Below are 25,544 nucleotides of genomic sequence, written 5' to 3' on the forward strand. Positions count from 1 at the left end.
GTTATAGTAATGTTATCCGGACTTTTTTGTATAAAAACTTTATTATTGGCGTTCATAATTTAATTTGGTGTGAAAGTTTATTAAAATATATAAATAGACAGACTAAATGCTTGAAATTTATAACAAAATAGACACATATTCTTGATAAACACCACAGTTTTAAAAACTTTAATAAGAGCAACTATTATCTTTACAAAGCCTTATTAATAGTAAAAAATTCAAAAATCACGTTTAAGTTGTTTGCTGAAAAAACTTGGTATTCCCTGTTTTGTTTTTGTAATTTTTCATACTTTTCTTAAGAAATAGCATGACAAGGTACTGTCACTGATATCTTAACATTTTAAGCTCCAGAAAGCTTTTTTTCCACAGCAAAAGATATTTATACCAAAGAGACTGTTGTTGAGCAACACCTGGTGACATCTGTAACTCTATGAATTAGAATGTAAAAATAGCGTCACCAAGTCTTTTGAAAGAAAAAGTGAACAAAAAGGAGTAATGCGAGAGGAATAAGTAAAGTCTATTTTGAATCGATAGAAATGCAAATAAGTGTTCTAACGCTTTTCAAAAATTGGAAAACTCGATTATTGTCAAAGTGCAATTTTGGGCATTTTTTATTTAGTAAGAGTTTCACAGTAAAAAGCATATTTACGCCAAAGAGTCAAATATTAGTCAAATACACTTTTGTTTAAGTGTATTTTCCTTATTCTTTGCTGCTTGAAAAGGTGTTCTTGAAACAAATTCCTTCCAAGAATCAGTAGAGCTTTATTATCCACCAGGAAGTTTTAATGCTCAAATAAAAAGTAGAGGATTATAAACTACAAGAATTGTCACAAGTCGCCGTACTTAAATAGTAATTATTTGGTCCTTATTTCACGTTGCCCTGTTCCTTTCATAGAATTGCTTTAAATGGCATGCCACCTAATTACAGGTTCAATCTACCTGTTCCAAATGACTTTATTGTACGACAATAAATAATTACTACCAATTCTTGCCAGTATTTAAAAAGATAAGAATTTTCTTGTAACTCGATTGTATTGCAAATTGGCCTACCTGGAAACAGTAATGGTGGTCTTGAAGAGTGAAAATCTCTTGCAACTGGTCTGGTCAAAACTTGATATCATGCAAATCAAATTCACAAGCCTGATCATTACATAAGCATCATGATCGGTTAATACTCCGATGATGCGTTTAGAGTGTTAATGAATACGAATATGAAGATAAAAATCAGCTGCTGTATCGAATTTCCGCTCTAATAAAGCTTAAAATTGCGAGGCTTTGGTGCCAAGTCATTGAACTATAGACCAGTAATTTTTGGCTTTAGTTTGAGCACGCGTAATGAAGTACCAACGAAAAATTTTGGTACGTCTAGAGGTCAATGAAACGTTGTAAACATAGATAACAAACAGCAGCTGTTAGTACTATCGTTCTAAATAAACATGTGCAGTTGCATTGTTCTATCTATTGTTCCGTGTGTTATATAAATTATTGCGATAAGATGTTTAATTGTTTGAGTAGACGTCACACTAATGAGTTTAGAATTTAACTTACATTCAGTAGCTCATAAGCTGAATTGTAAAAGAATCTTCAATAATAATTGATTAAAATTATATGTACAATTAAAATTCCAGCAACCACTTAAATAATTCAAAGGTTAATAATTTATTTTAATGTTATTAAATAATCGCATAAAATCGTGAAAAGGTTGGTTAATCATTTTGCATATACGGAAATCGCAAGGTGTCAGCGTAAGTGCTAATCAGCCAGTTGACTTTAAAACACAATGGCAGACGCAGCGGAAAATGTCATAATAAAACTTTCACCAAATTGCATTCGGAATTTTTAAAACAAAATGATTCCGTGAAGTACCACGAAACCAGAAATTTGTTATTCAAATAAACGCACGAAGAAAACGTACGTTTATACCGCTCTCGTCATGTTAAGAGGATATTCACCTACATGCATTTTGTTTAAATACTTAGAAGTTAGTGGGACAACCACGTGCAAAATGCAGCCGAGTATCTGACACAATTCTGCACTTCTAATTAAAAATTGGCGAAATTATTGCAAATTCCCTACAGGCTCTGCAAATTGGAGGAATTGATCCATGACCTTACGGCTTACTTTTTGATTACATTACTCAGCCTCTTACCACTTATTTATTGCATTTTTATTACTTAGACAGTATCGACATAAATATTACACTAATCAAAGTCCCGTTATAACTAGGTTAATCTACTACTTAAACTACATAAATTACTGAGTGAGGTAAAATCTCCAGGAAAAGAGTTTGTAGTTAATAGGTGAATAACAATAAATAAATTTAGTAGACTTTCAAAACAATATTGCAGTATTCACTTTTTATTTCTGGTTGTGAAAAAATGCACACCAATCACAAACTACTCTCAATGTCTAAAAGTTACGCAAATGCTGCACATGTAGACTTGTAGCATAACCACTCGTCGATAAAGTCGAAATTTGCCTGAAACAACCCAGTGAACGAATCAGATGTACTCTTATAACCTACAACTGATGTTAAAATAAATTGAGCATTATTAACATTAAACTGAGAAAAGTTCGTTCCAACGTAGTTCTCACTTAAAGTAAAAATTTGTGGTTAACTAAATCTTGACAGTTTATTTTGAAAGGAAACTCTGTTTTCACTGGATTTGCTACTACAAAAAACAAAGATAAGAATTTAAAAAAAAATCTGATTGACATCTATAAACGAAAACAATAATTTTGTGACTAAAGGTCAATTTTAAAAGTGTAGTTAACTCTTGTTGTGTTGTCGCTCTAACACTACTCTAGTCAAACTTTAGTTTAGCTGAAACCTGTACAAGTGACCCTTAATGGATGTGTAACCCTGTTTAAAAATATTGTCAGTTTTACACAGTTTAAGTTGTGGATAGAACAACGTACTTTACCCTAAAACGGTGGTTTATCTACGGGTCACCATGTAAATTTAAACAAATGCAATGCAATATTTTTCTCTGAAAACGTGTCATAATAATCTGAATCGTCAAGTTGTTGACCCGGAATAAAATTGAGCAATTACAAGACGCTACGTATAAATAACCTTATAATTATTAATATTCTTTATAATAGTTGTGTAGTATACCGTAGAACAGAACGATTTTTGAAAGGTTTATTGCCCTCACTTAGTAACAGACTGCATAATAATTGTAGATCTTTTTGTAGCCGCTCATTGAATTCAGCAATATTTGTTAATTTAACCATTTTTGATTGTTTCAGCCAATATTTTTGAGCTAGCAATTTGACTTGATATGTTTACCATATTATTCCAAATAATATTACCATACTAACAGAAATTATTTTAAGTACTAACATACTGCAGTAGAATAACAAAATGCAGTGACTTCTTAACGATATTCTGATCACAGCATAAAACAACTATTCAAATGGGATTTTACAAATAAAGGCAAAACATTAATTATCCAGAACTTAGTTAAGCAAGTGAACATCGGTTAAATGACTGATTTTTTATGTACAGCAACTGTCAAAAATATCAAAAACTGTTGAGGTGCACTTTTCAAAATCAGCTGACACATGACACGAGTAATAAAGCTAATTGTGAAATGTATGTTGAATTCATTTGCATGTCTAAAGATTCAAAAAAAGATTAAAAAAACAAACTGGCTATTACAGAAAAAAAAACAGTGTACCGGGACATAATAAAATATGTATTTATTCCTACATTCAGTTCTACATTACTACATTTAGATGTAGGAAAATCTGTAAAATAAATTCAAACAAAAATATCTTGTAACCTGTTTTCAAGAGGCTATTACACTTATTTGCTTAAATTCTAAATACTAAGCCATAGGATATGAAAACTTGTACCAAAATATACCAGGTGTCCAAGAGCACCTTGGACATAGGAGATTAACATGGAAAAACGGTTTTGATTTTTTTGCGCCTGTACGGTTCATTTAATGGAAAAACGCTTTAGATAAAAGTTGTAAGGCACATTTTCGGCTATCAACTCGTAATTTTTTCAATACCGTAGATTTGACCATTAAGACGAAAAACGGATCTAAAATTCGGAAATTTTAAATCTCCCGCGAAGCGGTCGTTAAGGAAAGTTTATATCCGGTCGTGCTACCAACGTTTCAAAATCATAACAAATCGCTGTCAGTCATTCTGTAATCAAAACAAGTTTATTTAATAATAATTTTGAGTTACTACCCACATAATACGAAGAAAATACAAATAAATCGTGATAAAAATAGTTTATCAGTAGCCACAGTCCAAAAATCTGGTAAGTTGCGTTTATAACCTCATTCAATGTCTCGACTCAACTTATTTACTTTGTAGCAAAATTCTTTAAGAAAACACTGGTTTTGCTTGCAAATATTTAATGAGGATGACCGAATCACCTATCTCAAGCCATAACACTACCAAACGATTTAAAGTGATGAAAACACTGGACAATGAAGCCAGATCTTTGAAGATAAGTTTCCTACCGTACAGGGACAACAACAAAGGGGCCAAATACTTCCTTCAAAAGTGGTGTGATTTAGTTTCAATGTGCTTAACTTCATGGACTCTCATCAGCGAGGATCTTCATCAGTGTTGCAACTAAAACTTAAAATGATTCAGTGTTGATATCTGACTGAAATCTCAAAATTTGATGGGACTCTGAAATGTGAATAATCTTAAACTGGCTATAAAACCTCTGAGAAACCCCTTCTAGGAACAGAATAATATGGACTTACACAGTCAAATTATCAGTCAGATGACAAAAGCTTTGTATATGGGTAGGTATTGTCAAAAAAACAACTTTTCAATTGAGCTATCTACATAAGCTGTTCTATTCTAGGTTTAGGTATTAACATTATAATTGTGTTCTTTTTTCCTCACACTCAATTGTTCCAAATAAAACTTTGTACACTGAACATTTGTATTAATTATTTATTCACAGTTCAAGGTACGGTAGGTAAGGTAGTATACATTTTCTTCAAGTGAAAAGCTTAGGTACAATAGGGGGCAAAGAAAACTGGTCCACATAAACAGTGATTATTCCACAGATTGAGTGTGAGTGGGTAAACCTTTCACCATACAAGCTATGCTAAAAACAACTTTGTCTTACTAACCTAATGTTTGTTTGGATAATAGTGGAGTTCCAAATTAGCAAAGGTAGGTGAAATGTAGTGATTGAAAGCCTCTAAAGAGAAACAATTTGATTCTAATTCAATACACCATTTCACAGGACATACCTTTACTAATCAAATGTGAACTCGAGTTACACATTACTTGCAAATAAACGATTTTTGGTTAGTACACACAGACATTTAACAAGTATCCTTGTAGGTGAATGATGTTCAAGTTAACTAATGGAGCTAATTAAATATCAGTACTTACCTTACCCTGTAGAACTAGGGAAAAAATATTGACAATCATTTATAAAAAATGCCTTTTTATTAACATCATACAATATAAAACCACTTAAACACTATGGTGTGTTGATAACACTACAAAACAGAAGGATACAATAAAACTATCAGTCACATAGGTCACTTAATTTGCGTCACTTTTGAGGGAAGTATTTACCCTCTTTTGTGGTCCCTGTATAGTAAAGCAACTTATCTTCAAACATCTGCAGGCCTTCCTAGTCCATTGTTTTTATCACTTTAAGTCGTTTGGTAGTGTTATGAAGAGGCTTGAGATAGGTGATTCGGTCATCCTCATTAAATATTTGCAAGCAAAACCAGTGTTTTCTTAAACAATTTTGCTACAAAGTAAATAAGTTGAGTAGAGACATTGGAGGTTATAAACGCAACTTACCAGATTTTTGGGCTGTGGCTACTAATAAAGTATTTTTATCACGATTTATTTGTATTTTCTTCGCATTATGTGGGTAGTCTCAAAATTATTATTAAATAAACTTGTTTTGAATGTTTTGATTACAGAATGACTGACAGCAGAATAGAATGACTGACAGCGATTTGTTATATTTTGAAAGGTTGGTAGCACGACCGGATATAAACTTTCCTTGACGACCGCCTTGGCGCGAGATTTAAAATTTCCGAATTTTAGATCCGTTTTTCGTCTTAATGGTCAAATCTACGGTGTTGAAAAAATTACAAGTTGATAGCCGAAAATGTGCTCTACAACTTTTATCTAACGCGTTTTTTCATTAAATGAACCGTACAGGCGCAAAAAAATCAAAACCATTTTCCCATGTTAATCTCCTATGTCCAGGGTGCTCTTGGTATAAAAATTAATTAATTACCACTAGGTAAAAGTTGCAACTCTTTAGAAAATATTTTACATTTTTACTACACCTTTTTTAGAATATTTGGATATATTTTGATATTTCCTAGGTAGTTGCTGCCAAGTCTCATTCTAAAGATTTTAAAGGTTCAAGACTGACAGGGATGAAACATACAACCTTCTCAATTTTCATCCCTGGTCACTCTTATACATAAACCTCCACTGTGAGAATATGGACTTCACTCTGTTAAAGATTCGTTCTACTTTATTTTCAAACCATGATTTCAAACTCCATTATTTAAAAAAAGTTCTGCAGAGAATCTCTTCTGCTTTATATCGACTACGATTGTACATCTGCACCAAATTAACTTACCCCAACTGTACTGAATAAAACCACATGGGTTTATCGTTTTTAAACGAGCCAAAAACAAGAACAAAAATCAAAACCCCCGTTTTCCTACATCAGCTCATCAGCATTAGCAACAGAAGAGAATAAGGAACCCGGCAATCAGAGGTCATCAATCTCGGATAAACTATTGCCAAAATCTCCATCACGAAAATCGAGGCGGACTGAAGAAGTTCAGTGGCAGCGTGACTGGGTCATGGATGACGCGCGTCACGGCGCACGCGACGCCCCCCACCCCCGCATCGTCACATTTTTAAGGCCGGTACCACCGACGTACGAGCACTCGCTGTCTACGCGCCTCTGCAGCATGTTCGGTTCTCTAGACCCCACTGGGCTCTATTAAGTGCTTCGAATACGACAAAATATCGCGGTAACACCAAATTTTTTTTTCCAACTTTTTCGAAAAAATCGCCCAACATGGACGGAGGAAAACTCGATCCCACCGGCCAATACTAGAAAGTCTAGTGACGCTTTTGTAAAGTAGTGTTTTCGGAACAGAAAATTCTTCTTTTACTACTGCATCTTCCTGGAGGACTTACTTACCATGGCGATAGTAGGAGGAAAAGGCCTAGATCCAACAGGACTGTACTAATGTGGCACCATCGACAAAAAGGCGACGGTGGTCGTCCTGAAACATCCAGTTGTCGGCGCAAAAGACTCCGGTAAGTTTATTTTCTTGGTTCAATATAAAATTTAAAATTAGTTGGAAATACCAGTAACCAACCACAACTAAAGAAAAATCGATTTATTGAAATTTCCAACTTCCGCATATGGAAACTAAAAGTTCACTGACATCTAACCATAGGTTTAGATTTTGTAACTATCGCCCACCTTATTTGCTTTTGACGCCTCCGCGATATTCATTATTGCTTGATGCTGGATCTTCGATAATTAATTTTTTCCTTTCATTTTAACTTTTTTTATAAAGCTGGTAGCAGGTAATTGCAAAAGCACTATCGCTAGACAATACAAACGTGCGCCCATATGATTTGCCAATTAGTCAATCATATGTTTTTAATTGATACATGATTTGCATTTATTACATAAATAAGAAACAATAATTCTTCATATGTGCAAGTGTTAAATAATACGAACACTGCATAAAATGTTGACGACCTTGCTATCGCGTGAATTACAAAAATAGCTGAAACCTTGATCTTAAAATATTTTAAGCTTCAAATACTTGTTCTATAAATTTTGAATTGATTTCTGGTTTTAGCAGTTTTTTTTCGGCTTTCCAACGACCTATGTCAATGCATAATTAGTACACTTAAATGTTGTTTTGGCAGGTTGATTGCCAAAACCTACACTTGGTTAGATTCTAGATTATACATGAATATCCTTCGTATTGAAAGAATTAAATTATAATTAATATTGACGGGGATTGCAAATTCCATATTCAATAGCCTGTTGCCCTACTTTACCTTTTTTGTTCAATAAGACCCCGCCCATATAAACTTACAAGACGATTTCGAAATTTGGTGATGTAGACTGACGTTCATCATTACTTGATTGAATGTGCAAATACCAAAATGTTACCGAGAATTATCAAAAAGTTGAATGTCCAGATGATTGAGGTCAAGCCACGCAAAAAAAAGCAATGGAAACAATACAAAAGAATAACGACTGCAATGATAAAGTAAACATTTTGATTTATGATTATCTTTGTTCTGTTAATTAGTAGTACATTATGGAGTGTCAAATTATTTAATGAGTTGTCAAAACATTAATGTCTTTCACCTACGTAATGTTTGTAATTTTCTTTTATCATAAAGATTATAATAAGTATAGGTCACCTAGACAGAAAAATAATTAAGTGACAGTGATGACGAAAAAAATAGAACAATAACAGGAAGAGCTGTTAAAAATATGAGAAAAATTGATACTTTTAAAAGAAGAGCTTTCTCATCTTCAATAATAAAAAATATAAATTAAACATTTGATTGTGTATCAGTGACTGTTCCAGTGAAGGTAATAAATATTTCAAAATTAAACTTGAACTTGAACTCAATGTATTATTGCGTGTTAAAAGCTCGGCTAACCGCTTAATGGTCAAACAGTCGTTTAACGAACCAACGTAATATAATACGAAATGTGACAGCTCAGATGTAATTTAAATTGCCCCCTCTTTAAAGTGCTCTTAACGAAATCAAGCCATGAATCAATTGATTGCAACATATCTAACAAGACCGAGATTAGTGCCATTGGAATTCATTATTAATGACCTACTTATCGCGTAATTTAAATCGAAACCTTAACCACCTAGCTGCACCGCCTTTATGTAGAAGATCATTCCAATTAAAATATCACAAAATCTATTTAGCAAAATAGAGCAAATATCTTGCATATAACTAAGGTCGTTCCCTTGAAACTGCTTGGCCATTGCTAACTCACCTGTGTGTAATATATTATGCTTGATTCTTGATCAAATAGTGCAGTGATATTGTGAAAAAACTTATGACCCACCTTATCAACTGATGAAACCAGTTTTTGATTTAAAAAAATCTCAACTCTTCTATAAAGTGATTTTTTACCAATGCAGCATAAAACAGAATCATAAAGCAGTCAACGTTATGTTGCTGGTGCATGTTGAGAATCGATTTAATCTACTCATAGATTCATAAATGATTCTTTCATAATATTCCAAATGGCTTTGACAGAGGCAATTTTGCAACTCATAAAACCACTGAGATTAAATTGGACTGAATAGTTATCGAGCTTTATAACGTACCAAAGGAATTGAAGATAATGCACCAGTTTTAATTTGTATTCAAGGGCTCCTTAAATCAAATTACTGAAAAAAAAATGGACGTCGATCAATTTCCTGACTGGTAAATTAATATCTGAAAGCCAAATTCGAACTTCTACGTCAAATGCGGAAGTGGAACTGAATTAAAACGCATAGCAAATTATGACTGATAAAATCACTACCAGTCACAGCTGAGTAATCAGAGGATTATTGCTTTAATAGCATAGAAAGACAATTGTTCCTGCTGAGAGTTAAATCTATTTCCTGCATAACATTATTCCGAGGAAATGACAGTAAATATTTCGCAGCAAACACGCAAGATTACCATGACGGCCTCGTTGAAAATTTCACGAAATTGCATAAGGTCGTCGTGGCATCGTCGAACAAATTGCCGCAAGTTTGCTCGTTTAATCAGCCCAAAAATAGCCGAAAAAAAAAAGAAGATAATGTTTAACTGCCTTCTACATGAACGCCACACACCGCGTGCTTGGGGTCAATGTTTCACCGAGAGCAACAAACTTACGCGCTTAAGGAACACTGTCAACAAAAAAAAAATAAATAAACAATATTCTGTATTCACGCAAAAGGCCTAAAAATGTATGTTAAGTGAGCATTTAAAATTTAAATCTTTCAACTACAATGCTTTTACGGTCTTTTAATTTGGCTCTAATTTGCGACTTGAAATACTGGTTGATCACTACCGATTCTGGACACTAATTACTGATGAATTCAACTGATTAACTAACTCAACAGAGACAATAGCATAAGAATTACAATTAAAATGGCATAACATGCGGTTCTGATAAGAAAACATGTAATCGTGTCAATTATTATCAAAATTTAAACGTATTAATTAATTTAACAACTTCTGGCAGCTTTGCGCTTCTTCTGTTACAACCTGAACGTCCGGTGTTTCTAAATTGGATTCCTTTTTTGGATTCCACTTTGAATCCCACAATAATAACCCAAGACCTTTTGTTGGATGAGAAGTTTTGAGTGACATGTGGTGACTTTCCTTCAATTTGTACAATGTTAACTATAGTTTTCTGTTAAAGGCTACTGGAGTTCTTGTTGAATTCCTTTCTCTCGTTTCTTCTTTGAGGAGATTTCTGTGATCAGTTTTTCGGAATCCAAAAAGTAGCTGACTACTTCTTTAAGCTCTGAGACAACTTTTTCAGTTATAGTTAACCATGTTGACTCGATTGTTTCTTGGTGGCTACAAACTTCCGGTAAAACTTTTCCTTAGTTTCCTCCTCTTTCTTTGTGCTTCTTTTTCTTTGACTTGCACCCTTCTTGGGGTGGTGAAAAAGTTTCTGGAACATGGCCTATCACGATAATTAAGTGGTTTTTAGATTCTTCAGTTGGAACAGATTTTTTGTGTTCTTCATTTTATAAAACTGTTCCAGATGATATTTCGTTTTCAGAAACCTTCTGCTCTTCCAAATCATTCCAACTATGTCCACTGTTTCTAAATTTTTATTTTCTTTACATTACGTCATAGATAGTACAAATTATTTACTTTTATGATCATTTGGTTTAGCAGGCAACTCATCCCAGGTTTCTGCAATTCTCATCAATTCAAACAACGAAAAACTCGGCAAGAAGCTAATGCTTAATTGCCACCCAAAGTCCTAAAAGCAAAATTATGACAAGTGTGATTCTTTAATAATAATCAAAGATGGAACAACAATGCCAGGAATCAACTAGCCTTTTAATGAATTTTATTGACAGAGTAAATATTTTTTGAATTTGAATCTATCTCTTTGGTTCATACAGGGTGTCTCATCGGGAACTTCCGCGCACGATATTTTGAAAACTGCAAAAGACAGCTTACGGAAAATTTTAGGGTTTAGTTATTACGTTGGAACTTCCACGTCTAAAATATTTCACTTTTTAAGTACCACCGAAGTTGCTGCCAACTTCACTATTTTAAGTGAAACACCCTGTTTATTATTATATATTTTTAGGTTCTCCTGACGATTTAAAGTACGTATCATAACCTATATCTAACTATTTTCGAGATATTGACGTTTGAATAATGACATTTTTACATTTTAGAGTGTTATAGCTTCTAACCAGAAGGAGTTAAAGCAAAATCAACTTTTCCTGATCTACGCCAGGGTCATACTGCAAAGATTGACAGGTGTTGGCTCTATCTTCACGTGATTAAAGGCTATGAATCAGTTCAAAGTGTAAAAATTACATTTTTTAAACGTCAATATCTCAAAAACAGTTTAATAGAGATCTAGATTATGATACATGAAACATCGTAAGAGTACGAGTTCATTGGTTACATTTGTATCGCAACAATGTTGCACAATATGCTGGAAACTCATGTTCATGTCAGAAGAACCGAAACATTTGCTAATATACAGGGTGGTTTATTTAAAATAGTGAAGTTGGTACCGACTTTGATTACATACAGTGGTAGCTCAAAAGTGAAAATATTTAAGATGTGTCACTTCTTGTTATTTTCCATGTTTTAAACTGGTATTAGACTTAATTGTCAAAATTAAGATTAATGATGTAACAAAAATTGTATGGATTGGAAAGAATGACAAAATATAAAAGAACAACGATTAAATCGATCTAGGGGATATTAACTATACAATTTATTTGTTTTTGTTTGGTTGAACACTGAGATGGTTAGACTGTAGGGAATCCCTAAAGAATGAGAGACAATTTTCCGGACAGAATTTCGTGTAACAAACCCAAAGACCGAAGTAAATGGTTTTTTCGAATAACCGCTGAGAAGGGAGATATACGAAGAAGCAGCGTCTCGCTAGAGCTAGACTAGTTTTTTCATCAAATTAAAATTTTTCACGCCTGCCATCTTCATCTGCTATTCGCCGGTAAAGCCACTGAACTGACGATGTCAATGCTCTTTAAATACTATGACGTGACCAGATGGGACGATTATTTTTTGGTAAATATGTGCACTGCATATCATAAAAAACAATCGGCAATTCGCGAGCGATATAATGATGGCGCGTCGTGAACGAAAGCTGAAAGAAAATAAGGATTAATAAAAGGAAATTGCTCCAGTGAAATATGAAATTTACGAAAAATGCCGATCTTGATAGTAGGGCATACAGGCATTGCAATGCGGGAATACTTTAATACAAAACTTGTTTGTATAATGATGTGTCTCATCTTCTCACTCGCTCCGGCTGGTAAATGCATGGTAAATCAGAGATAAAATCGATGCTGAGGAATCCGATTTAACACTAAATTAGATGCATTCATTTTTGTTAGTGACTGAACAAGAAGTCCTTTTATATTGCCAATGTAATATAGATAGCAATTAATACTTATTAAGCCACTGATTTCTGATAATTAAATTGATGCACCGCGTTTCATTGAAAAATTTACACTTCAGAAGCAAACGAACGATCAAATTAATTTTAGGGCTAAGACATCAATTAGGTATGTCGTAGTAGTCTTTTTGATATTCCAATCCGAATAAAAAAAATCAAGGTCTCGTGATTTGATCAACAGGAACATTTTCGAAAATTTCAATCAGTCTCAGCCTAGAGGAATTCAATCTGGGCAGACCTTAAACACACAACGACCATGATATCGTAACCTTGCAATAGTTTTAATGAAGATTTAGTCGTACTATCTTGAAACTATAATAATATGCCATTGAAACTTGCACCGTTACATTTTTGCATTTAACGGTTCCTGATGTAAAAACTGTACCGTTATATTAAAGTGTTACACTTTAAAACCAATACGAATGTAATCTAGGATCTTCGTTCCATGTATGATATTTACCTGCTCTTGTACACCTGACCTTTGGTTTTATCTATTTTAAATGTCACTAGTCGACATTAAGAATGCGTTTTACGCCTTCATTATCCAATATATGCGACCGCTGACTCGCACTATTGTGTAATTTTATGTCCATATAATCCAATTGTGTTATTGCTAAAAACAGTAAACATTTAACGGACTGTCAAGCATCTTCCATTAAAATGTCAAGGACGCGCAATTTTTTTAGCTCACGGTTTGGTTATCCAAAGATGCACACTCTTGTAATCAACTTAAGTTGTTCCTCATAGAGCTGCTAATTGGTGCGCTAATCTACTAGTTAGTATTTTATAAATATACTCTGTATGCAAATATCCTTGCAGCGACCACGACGAATATTTACCTAGTAGTACTATCAAAGCAAATACCAATTCAGAAAAACTGGTAACATCATCATCAGCAGCAACAACTTAACACGTCGAAAGTGAAAGCTCATATAAACGATTTCATTCCATTTACATTGTTATGTTAATGATTGTTTGGGTACTACCTGTGGTACTGCCTGTTCTAAATAGACCACTTGCAATGGCGACCTTGCCAGAATCATTCCTTCAAATTTAACAAGGTCAGCATTTGTTTACGTTCGGTCCTGTTATGCGCTGGTACCTCCCTTCTTGCTCAATCAACGTCGAAGCTATGTGCAGGCCAAAACGTTTTTGATTATCATTTAACTGCGCCTCTTGGTTTAAAAAAATATGCCGTTTTTCTGGTTTATAGTTTTTCTCAATGGCAATCGCGTCATTGTTCCACTGTCTGCTGTGTAGCAGTATAGCCTATGGCTTTAGAACGGTAACCTTGATAAAATGCAATCAGGAAATCTATGAATCTGTTGTACTACTCACGAGATTCGTAGTTTTTTTTTTCATGTCGTAATAATGTTTTATTTATTCTTCGAACGTTAATCTTGTGGGCTTTTATGTTCATGATTCCTGTGGAGCTTTTGTTGATTGGATATATTGTAACCTCATTTAAATTAGGACTGAAGTCAACAAAAAACATTTCTTCCTATCTGACTCAGCTTTTCCTCTTTCTTAGCAAAAAAAAACTAAATTTTTCTATATTTCAAAAATTCAAGGTTAATCGACTCAATAAATAAACATAGTGCAGCTAATTCCTGCACCAGCATCAAGGATATCCTATGCGAATATCCAATTAATATGAAAACTAATAGGATAATAATATTTCAAGCTAATATTCGAAGCAATCTAAACCTTTTACTTGCTAAAATTTAAAACTAGTTTGGCGCCACATTAAAGAATTTTAATAGAATAATCTGACTTGATTAATTAATTAATGATTTTTTTTTTCAATTACGTCAACTGAGTGTTTTTTTTTTGTTACAGATAAATCGGAGCTTCCAAACGTAACTACACTGCCACACAAGTTACCGAAACCATCTGGATGTTTGAAGACTGATGTTTTGTTGATTTTATTAATTATAAGATTGTTTTTTATTAAATTATATCATTAGAATTAAGTTCCTCCTACAAAAAGATTCAACACATAACATGTCGTTGGTTAATCTGCTCTGTCCTTGTATATACTTAATTAAAACTATGTCCTGTGTAGTATTTCCTTTCTTATGCTTTTATATATTTTTATAATATGAACAATTTTTTAAAAAATAAAAATGTATTTAATTTAATTGCGGCATTTTGCTTTATCCTCTCAACCTGACTTTGTCCAGCCCATTAGTGCCTGATCATAAATTGGTATTGGTTTCAATTACCACTGCTTATCCCAATTACGAAATGATTATAAATTACTTAAAGATGCTTTACCTAATAAGGAGATTCGCTTACCTACGTTAACATAAAATATTTCTGTAATCTTTAAGCTATTTCAGTAATTAAGTTTTTCTCTAGTGGCTCTTTTATATTCACATACTTGGTGACCACCAGATGAAACATTATACTAACAAAATTTTAGTACAAAAAAAAGTTGCACGTCACGATTAAACTCAGCGACCGGACTTATAAATCACTAAAGCCAAAGTCTAATATAGCTCCTTACCTAATTTGGCATGCAACACGCCTTTCTGGTTTTTTTCATTCTAATCAACTTGAGACTTAAAAGAGTCGGAGAAGGATGGCATTTTATTACATAATATATTAGGAGAAGTTGCGGCATTTATTAAGCACAGCAGAAGAACGAAAGCGAATATGCCTTGACAGAACATTTCCTAACTTCTTTTAGCTCTTTCTCGATTTTAATGAGCGGTTTCGTGACGAAGATGTTATTATTCGACTTTGTATTAACTAAGGAATAAAATATTTTGAATCGGCGTTTGCGATCTTGTCTCATAAAAATATTCTAGAATCTACAATGTATGAACTAGATCATTAATGTCATCCAGGCCTACTGGCATGTATCAATATAACATGAAATTTTAAATTTAAATGAAAATAAGCCGTGATTGAAAACAAAATACAAGAGTAATTCCATTTGGTCCAATTAAAGATGTTACAGATGCGAATCACTTGCACTTATAGTGATTATTACAATACATTTTTGATTTTACTGGTGACTCAAAAACACTAGGCATTTTCTCTCTACAATTCAGATAATTTAAAAACATGAAAGTGATGGCCCTGCAGCTCTCTCAAGATGTCTATCTATGAGCATCCAAACCATCTTCTGAGATTTTTTAACTATAAATTGTGGCGTCTGCCGGCTGATCTCTTTCCTTGTATTTTGCCCTTGATTCAAAGTTCTCGCCTCTCAGAACATTACCTATGTAACTCGTTTTTCATTGTTTTATTGTCAGTAAGAGTTCTTTTTGTTTTCCCATATGCCTCAGCTCCAATTTACTTGTTACCCTCTGTACCCATGGTTTGAGGAGTATTCTTCTGTACAAGTACATCCTCGAAAGTTCCTCTCTAGACTAGAATTAAGAGCTTTCACAGCCGTACAGAAAAACTGAGAAAATATAGCAGTTCCAAGTTGAGGTCTAATCTTGTCAAGAATGTTTTCATTTGTGTAAACTAGCTTACCACTTCTAGCTTGTTGAATTCTGGATCTTACTTCTTTCTTTGGGTTGCTCATCTATTATTTGTGCCCAGATATTTGAAGACTAATTAAACAGAATTGCATTTTTTAACAAAACTTGCGTTTTTACGCATCAAAACCCATTCAGAATTAAAATGATAGACCTTAATTGAAACGTCAGCGCAACACTTACGAAAGGAAGTACTTGTAACATTGTTGCTAATTAGGTAGTTATTTGTATTAGCTTGCATGGTAAATAATTATATCTTTATTACACGACTTGGACAGTATTAAAATTTTAGCATTAAAATTAAAATAATTGGACATTAAGTTAGTATCATATTAATATTACATTACATTTACAATTTAAGATTGTTCTGCCTATAGGGGTGTTAATAATGTTCGAATTAAAAGTCGGAAAGTAAGTAATTTATTTAGTATTATCATATTTTGTTTAATAAGCCATTGGCCAATTGAAACAAACCCAAGAATTTCCCAAGTTAAAGATAAACATTCTCTAAATCTAATTTAATGTATGGATTAGAGTCATTTCTTCACACAATTCTTGGTGTATCTTTTCACTTTTAATCCAATTATCTTTATTGTTACCGTAGAAGTTATTATTGTTAGTTTAGTAATTAATGTTAGTTTATATAGATAAATAAAAATTGTCATAAATGTTGCAATAGCATAAGTTTTAAATAAACCCCAGGTAAGTGTAAAGCCGGGAATTACCCAACTTCATAGTCACAGTGATAATAACAAACTTAATTTTTGTTCATAACAACACATAGTAAACAAAGTAGTTCAGGTTACTTTATTTATGAATGATTCATTAAAACAATGATTGACTTTATAAGTTAAAAGAAATTCTAAGACAATAATTAACTTTTTTTTACCAGGAGCAAAAACATCTTCAATCACTGTCTTTTACCATTTGAGCTCAGATCGATACAGAAAAATTTTTGATCAATTTGACCAAAGTCCGTCTTTTTCTAAAACACCCCGTAAATCCTTTTATAGACCAAAATTGAAAAACCCCAAATTATGTGACACAAAAATATGTTCTAAAATTATCCCAACTATCAAATGCTCAGTGCATTGAAATTCAAGAAATTTGCAGCACGTTTGTCTTACCTTTTTGCCTACCCTGTAGACCGGTGAAGACAATCTAAACCAATGAGATTTTATTCTCCAATAGAGACCAATAGAGACTTTACTCTATCGTTGACTCACCCTGTACAGTAGGGTATGATTCCACTATTCTACTTTTACGATCAGCAATAAAGTTTAGGTTTTTGCCAAAATTTGCGCAAGTTTAAATGAACCCTCCATAAAAGTGTCGACCGGAAGACTGGCATATTTCTGAAAACAACCATTTTCCAAACCATTGAAGTATGCTACCGACAAAAAGATGCTTTAAAAATATTCCCATCTATTTTACCAGACTGTTTCTAGATTTTTAGAAACTCAAATACAAAGTGTATTGAATAAACGAGTATAAAAACGGTTCTGTTTAATATAATTAAGAAATTAATAGATGCACATTCTCGTATTATCGTCTTATACGTACCTTTTTTTCAGTCCATAATTGCTAATGAGGCGTTCCGAGATAATTTCAACTTCGTAATAAAAGATTCCTTGTGGTCTACAGTATACAGCAATCTTAAAAGTCACTTATGATTTAAGCTCGAGAGAAGATCGCGTATTTTTCAATTTGATTTCGCCCTGAACTCGTACTCAATTAGCTGAAATAAGTAGTAAAAAAATTGGGGCTGTTCGACGACATTCCGCTATTAGAATGGAATCCTGTCCGCCTGTCTGAGACAGTTTATTAGAAGCGGGAACTTCTGGATCTCATGAATGTCATTACGAAAAGTGCATTAAAAGTGTTATTTAATGATGCACTGTGATGCTACAAATCAGTAATTAACTCGCAGTGGACAATTAAGATTAAAAGATTTAGTCCAGTTTTTATTAATCATAAACTTTTATCCTCTTTTAATTAGAAAACGAGCGTTTCTAAATTTTTTTCGATGTACGTTCAAGTGTCAACTTCTTGGTTGAAAACCGGATATGTTGTATGGTAGGACCTTGCCAACAGCTTATAGCATTCCATTAAACACTTTAATCCAAAACTTCAAGCATTCGTTTTACAGTAATTGCGAATTTTAAACAAAGCATAATGTGTTATTAAAATGACAGGTGTTTTTTTCCATATGGATTACTTTATGAAGTTGAAAATCCTCAATGGGTGCGGTAGCAGCAACTACCCACTGATTTCTCACCTAGCTGAATTGATCATTAAAGACCAATTACTATAGCCGGAGCGTACCAAACACAAAACGTTACAGATAAACTAGTTTCACATGCCATCCATCCATCTCTCACCTCGCTGGCTCATGAAAAGGAAAGTGGTAATAAAGAACAAGTTGTTCTTTTCAGCCTGCAAGGAAAAAGAAGCTATAACCTGACTTAACTATTCCTGCGTTCAACCATCGTTCTGTATAGACACTTTCACGGTTAGACTTTCTTTTCAGTGCACGATAGATTCTAATAAGGCAGTTCTTTTACTTTCTACGTCCTGATTTTTTTTGCCATTTTAGAAAATTGAAATCGGTACACAAATTATCCATGGCAAATATACGTGACAACGTTACAGAAACTGGGAGGAGGCTTAATAGCTAATCGAACTGTACTATGCTGATATAATTGTTTAAAGATACATGTATCCTGCAAATGAGTTTTACCGTTAGGTATATTATAAACCAAGTCCTTGATTGCAACCGGAACTATAGTGCAGGAGATATTACTTTGTTTCACTTTGGTTCTTACCACGCACTTTCAATTTGATAATGCTACCAAAAAAAGGTTAATTCTAATTTTTTTTGGCCTTAGTGAACCTAAACCATTAACCTGGCGCCTTTAAAATTAAAAACAAACACTTAACTAGCTACTAGGCTAAAAAATACCTACCAACAACGGGCACTGTCTGTGACATTGAAGTCGGACTTTTTAAAAAAATGTAATGCTGTTATTTCATTGTGCATAACTGCAAAGGTAAAGTGCTGTAATAGTTAAGTAACATTTGTTTTTTCTTACATAATTGCGGATAGCAACATGTTGTTATGAAGTCGATACGGGATATTTTTGAGCAGCGAGACCTCGATAATGACACTAATCTAATGGCATTCAGATATGGCTATTTTAAAAATTGTAATGTAGCCAATTAATGGGAGTGTGGGCAGTATGCTAACTTTTAATATCTGCAAAATGAAATCATAGTAGTGAACGTATGCAAAAGCACCACCACAAGTGTGAAACAATTAGAAATTCTAGCAAAACTATTTTAAAAAGTCCAAAACAAGATCATTTTAATCACATTTTTGACAATGACAATTTGGTGACTTAAAAAGTGTGTGTTCATAAATAAATACAATTTTAAAATATCTTTTGTATAATCTCTTAAGCAAATAGACTAGTCAGGTGGCAAATTTTCAAATTGATATATTTCAAATAATCGTGGGGATTAAACCGTTAAATAAAGTTTACAATAACAAATCTGAAATGACAAATACTTCCGGCATGAAAATCTGCATTGGTATCACAGGGCTAATTTGACATTTATAACTGTCAATAAGAGTATAAAATCTGCTTTGACAGCAGATTGTCACTGTCAATAAGAGTATAAAAAAATATGCTTTGACAAGCGTTGATATGTCAGAGAGTTCACCTTTTTGTTTTCACAGAATAAAGTATAATTGAGTTGAATTGTCTATAGATAGCTAAGTTTCAATTGCTAATTTGACAGTTATGGCTGTCAATAAGAATTAAAAAAAAGTGCTTTGACAAGCAGTTAATAACATTTTGGTATTAAACAACCTTTCAAAAAATGGTTTCTACCTTAATGGACTGTTGATATCTTTTCTTATAACTGTCTAAAATCAACATGACAACTGTGCACGAGAGTCTGCACACTCCTGGATATTTTGTATTTTATTAAACAAATATAATAACATTAACAAGATACATAGGAATAGTTTAAGTACTAGACTTAAAGAATGACAATAAGTAATTACTAGTGGCTACACAAAAATGCTGTAAAATAGGTACCGAAAACGAGATTGTGTTTCAAGCAATATCAATGGTCACTTCAAATGTCCTTTAGTTTCGACAGAAGACATTGTGCAGACATGGCCTAGACAAATTAACAAAAGACTTATTTTGGCGTCAGTGTTTACAATGTCTGTCTCATTTTAACTCATTCTGATAAAACGAGATTGCCTATGTTAGTACAGCTCAAAATTTAGGTTAATACTTACGCTTAAAAACCGATCAGTTAGGGTTGCCAAGTGGGCGAGTATTTCTACCTTTCTATATCTTATCAATTTTTCTACTTTGGACACTCTGTATACTGTCTGCAATACCTGCAAATATAGTTGTCACGTTTAGTCGCCAACTTCAAACAGTTTTTATAGACCATCTCTCCTAGTTATGTAAAGAACCTCTTACCTGGTACACTATAACCATTTGTATCAGTTTTTATGGAGCGCCAGGACCCTAAGCTAAATTTAAAACATTTGTAAATAACCAGTAAATTACCACCTTTCAAGAAAACCTTTACTTTAGTCAAAATAGCCGTCAGAATAAAGATTTTTGGAATCGGTGATCGCGATCAAATAAATTATAGAATCAACTGGAAACCAGATCAATGTGATGTCTTAAAAAGTCAAACAGCTGATCACACCAAATCAGCTGACTGAAAATGATCCACTTAGAAGACAGGTTTACTGTGATTACAGGAGCTGATTCTTGGAGCAACGTTACTTAATGATTGGATCACCTGGTGCTTGAATTGACAAAAATGTCATTTAACCAACAAACTGACAAGTTGTAATAATGGTAAAAAATTTGTTCCGCTTTGGTAGACTTGAAGCTAAGCTACCAAGGCAAGTTCTAGAAAAAGTTGATGAAGAGTCCAATGACACAAATAGTAATGAAGACCTACACCCAAACGATTTAGTTCTGGAAGAATCATCTTCCCTGTCTGAAGAGAACCAAACTAAATGGATGTCAACCGCAAATTTTCCAATCCAAGTTCCGAAAAACAGCACCGAAGAAGAAATATCCTCAATCAAATTCCTCCTAGACAATTTCGTAGATGAAACCGACGTGCATAACATTTGCAGAATGAATATGGAAATGACTGAGGAAGTTCGGAGAAACAGAAATTTTCTGAAAAAATGTCCAAACTGTCACGGAAGGTGCAAACTATGTAAATTTTGTCAGTGTAGAGAGAAGGAGATTTTTTTAGTTAGCAATGCCATACAAAAATTAAGTATTTATCAAAAAAAGTCTGTCGAATTCAAACAAGAGAAGGAGAGGGAGGCTAGAGGAGATGGCAGACAAACTAAATGCATTGGAAAAACTATACTTTTATCCAAAGAATCAGTGAAAACTTTCAGAAAACTGAAAAACAAATTGAGTAACATTAAGATGTTTTATCCTGATGTGTTTGAGTGTGAAATTGATATTATAAGGCAATGGGGTCAAGGAACATTCCTAACTAAAATGAATACTGATTTTTTAAATTCAACCGGTTTTCCTATTCATAACTTTATATAGATTACCTGCTTTTTGTAATCAAAAAACTGGAATACAGCATATAACACACAAAAACATAGTTTTGCCAGATTGAACAAATGAACAACTAAGTGTAATCTTCTTATAGTTGTGTAGACGAAAAAAATAAATCTTCATCAACATCGGAATAGCTTCTATGTAAAAAAACCAGCTTTCATAATTAAAAGCTAACCAGATCGACTTCTGAACTAGTTTTTTGTCAGAATGTCTAAATAAAAAGTGGCCGTATTACTGACTTATTACTTTACCTGTACCAATTCTATTTGGATTATTTGCGTTTTACCAATAACTTCATTAAAACAGACGTCTTTCAGTAATTGATTTATCAAAGTGATAACACAGTAAATTGACAACACAGTGGCGTAACCTTTGCTGTTTCGAAATCAACTGCCTGACATGGATCTAAAGGTTTCTTCGTGCAAAACACCAATAGACATGCAAAACGCATACCGAGGAGCAATCTCAGGCCGCATTATTGAAAATGAAAGTGCTCATTAAAGTAGGAACGATAATTACGGAAGTGTACAAAACTCGCTGAAACAAGGTTCATCCCGAGATTAAGAAGTAATATAAATTCCAAAGTTTTTTTGCCTGAATCGGCGGCGATTATTATTGAAAAAATTAATAATCATTTAACTCGTTATAAAGACACAGATAACATCTCATGATGACATGGAGTGCTATAACTTCTTATAATTTCGTAATTTATGTAGCACGAATACGTGCTAACGCTCAATTAAATGGTTTTTATATGTAACGCGATACTCTTCGCGAAGGGATTTTAGAGGAATTTTAAGAATTCATAATAACTTTTGCTTTTAATCTTACAATTTTGATTTGCATACAACGGACGGAGGCCTGAATAACAACTTAATAAATATGGAAGCCGAATGAAGCAGATGTAAACAGCTTGTTTGAGAATTAAGAATCTTGATGGCGGTTTTAAAAAACCCGGAGTTATTTGAGGTTGATCAGGGCTAGGAATTATATCATTTGCTATCAAATTTAAGCTTAAGGCAATTTAAAGTTAAGGAAGAAAAGGTTTGGTTTTGTAAGCAAATGTTCTACTAAAGCCAGTGGCCTGAATCAAGAACCAGATAGTTGTCGAAGTTACTCAAAAAAAGTAATTTGTGCTACAAAGCTTATGTGGATTGTCAAACATAGTAAAAAATAAAAAAAAAATTAGTTTACAGAGACAAACATTTTCTGTGTTACACATATACTTTACTTACGTATGTTCATAGATATTTACTAAAAAAAACAGTAATCTTACAAATAATATAATAATAAATAATTGAAAATCTGGTGTTTTTGGATTATGTGAGTTGGATCTGTATTGGAAATGAAACTCTACAGTTTTAGTTTTTCCAGATCCAATTCTCAAAAACCGAAAGCATCACCTATCTAACCGAGTATCGTAAATCACAAAATAATTCAAACCTTGAGAAACTCGAATTTCTGTTAATTGAAAGGTTTGAACTTATTTTAAAAGTAGTTGAGTTACTCTGAAACTTAGTGAATTACTTTAAACTAGTTTAGCTAAAGAGAAACTACAAAATAATAACAATAATGTGCTAATTTAATTGAGCGAATTTTTTAAACTCAGCATGAAATTACCAGCAATAAATAAGTTGTTACAGTCATAATTTATCAAAGTATTTAGAAAGGATTATCTGACTACATACATGGTAAAGCAAAATACATTATCATACATAATGTTTCCCAATCGTAGGGCTCGTTGCTAGATCCTAAAAAAAAGTTGAGTTTTATTCCTGCATTATTCAAATTAAATTTTTATTACTGCTTTTATGCGTAGAGATTTAATTGGCCTGTTTGCTCACCTAACCTATAATTTTGAAAAAGATGCGGATCGGGTGGCAATTTTTACATCCAGTTTACGTTCACATAAATTAATTGAGAGCTCAATCATTTCCAACAAAGTATGCATCAAATATAATTTCAATTACGTTAAAATAGTCAATCTCGCATGCAACGATTTTTTGCATCGCATATGGTTGATGAATATAGAGGACTAGAGGTGATATTCGCATTGGTACATGATGCTGTCGACTTACAACTCCCATTATAAGCTATTAAAGGTTTATCATACCTTAGCAGATTGTACCTTCTAACTTTATCATTATGACTTGATGTAAGTGTATCGCGAAGTATAAAAGTTGTTAGCGTGTAACTTGTAGTCAAGTTCAATGTTGAAAACCTATACATTGTTAAGTTATGATTAGAAGGTTAGGTTAATGCTTGTATGCAGCTGGTTTAATGGACCAATAGCTTCATCCTTTTGCTTCCAAGTAAACCCATGATTAGACTGTATGTATCCATCAAAATTTATACACACCGTCTACTGAAGCCGTCAGTAATAATCGGTCAAGGTGCTTATAAAACCACATCACCCAAACACTATACTGTGATATTATGGGTGTAATATCATCCCGTGTATAACCTATTTTTTAATTTTATAAAATACCAAAGTTGAAGACACAAGGTAGTCCAGTTCTTAGGGGCATTGGCCTTTTGTATGATACAGGCCAAGGTTTTGTGGTTTTTTACCAATTTCCGAGTATCAACCATCAATTTATATCCATCGTTATTTTGACCAGATTTCTAAATTAACATGCAAAAATTTGCACGGTAATGACCGTTGGATACTAACAACTTTCCCTCAAAAAACATAACAGCTTAATTACGATAATTTCACTAAAAAACAAATAAAGCTATTTCAAACGAGTAGGTAGAAAGTGAAATTAAATGTTAAACCTTTAGACGAAAGTAAAACCATCAAGACCACTGGATTAAATATGATAACTTAGTGAAAGCTAAGAACTCATTCATATTACTCTCTGAAGACGAAGAAAATGTTTTTATTGTCACAGCTGCCAGTGCCACTTTCACTAATTAAATATAGGGAAAATAGTTCAAAGACTTCTTTGCAATTTAGCATCTGGTAGTAAATGTTTTACTTAATAATGGGTATTAAAATGTAAGACATTCTTTTAACTTGTTCAGTTGTGGTTCAATTTATTTTGGAATTTGATCAGTTGGGTTCTTCTGGATTTAACAAAATTGGGATTGATACTATTTTTGTTGTGTAAAACTAAGATTATGTTTAGTATATGTCACTCCTCCAGCAGTGGACGAGACAAGCTGCTATATGATGATGATGATGATGATGATGATGATGTCACTCCTACTGATTGAGGAACTGGAATTCTTCTTTTAACTATACCATCAAAACTATGTTCAATTCTATCGTCATTGGTTGTCATGTTTGATAAGTGATTTTTTTCTATTGTATTACTTTTTCCTCTAATTTCATAATAATATGCCGCGAGTAAGGTTCACTGGTGGAAATGCTCTTCTTGGAGAAAGTTCCTTTAGTGATAGGTGCTAATGAGTATTTAGGGCTAGAAAGTTCTACAAAACTACTTCAATTAAAAGTAACCCTAAAAAATGTAAATGCAGCTTCCTTAGAGAAATTAAATACCAAAACTTAGATTGTAGTTCAAAAGCTTTTAAACATACTAGAAAACACGTTGTTTTAGTGTATTGAATGCTTGATAAACCTGAAAGTCTAGTGTGATTGGAGCTCCAGGTCGATATTTATGCAAAAAATCAACATTCCCCAAATGTTTGCCTAATTCGCTTGCCAAAACTATGCCTACAAAGAAATGATGAGCGAACCACCGGCAAGCC

At 33.1% G+C, this 25,544-nt stretch overlaps 1 protein-coding gene and 2 long non-coding RNA genes across 4 annotated transcripts; 2 read left to right on the forward strand and 1 right to left on the reverse strand.

The window, feature by feature from the left end:
* Positions 1 to 5,967: 5,967 nt before the first annotated feature.
* Positions 5,968 to 14,847, forward strand: LOC145728072 (uncharacterized). The gene is made up of 2 exons (XR_014177987.1): positions 5,968 to 7,302; positions 14,546 to 14,847. It is a non-coding gene; the product is annotated as an uncharacterized LOC145728072 (long non-coding RNA).
* Positions 14,848 to 18,303: 3,456 nt separating this feature from the next.
* On the reverse strand, positions 18,304 to 20,957 carry LOC145727718 (uncharacterized). 2 transcript variants are annotated; one of them, XR_014177918.1, is made up of 4 exons: positions 20,815 to 20,957; positions 20,703 to 20,755; positions 20,513 to 20,617; positions 18,304 to 18,636 (listed from the first exon to the last, which is right to left on the reverse strand). It is a non-coding gene; the product is annotated as an uncharacterized LOC145727718 (long non-coding RNA). The 2 variants fall into 2 exon arrangements; XR_014177919.1 differs by lacking the exon at positions 18,304 to 18,636 and adding an exon at positions 20,171 to 20,388.
* A 122-nt stretch (positions 20,958 to 21,079) lies between these two features.
* LOC145727717 (uncharacterized) lies at positions 21,080 to 21,961 on the forward strand. Its single transcript, XM_081977530.1, has one exon. It carries the CDS (start codon positions 21,090 to 21,092, stop codon positions 21,813 to 21,815), a length of 726 nt encoding a protein of 241 aa, XP_081833656.1. The 5' UTR covers positions 21,080 to 21,089; the 3' UTR covers positions 21,816 to 21,961.
* Positions 21,962 to 25,544: the final 3,583 nt, after the last annotated feature.

The sequence above is a fragment of the Ips typographus genome, linkage group LG4, assembly GCF_016097725.1.
Source record: "Ips typographus isolate SLU linkage group LG4, UJ_Ityp_2.0, whole genome shotgun sequence".
NCBI lineage: Eukaryota > Metazoa > Arthropoda > Insecta > Coleoptera > Curculionidae > Ips > Ips typographus.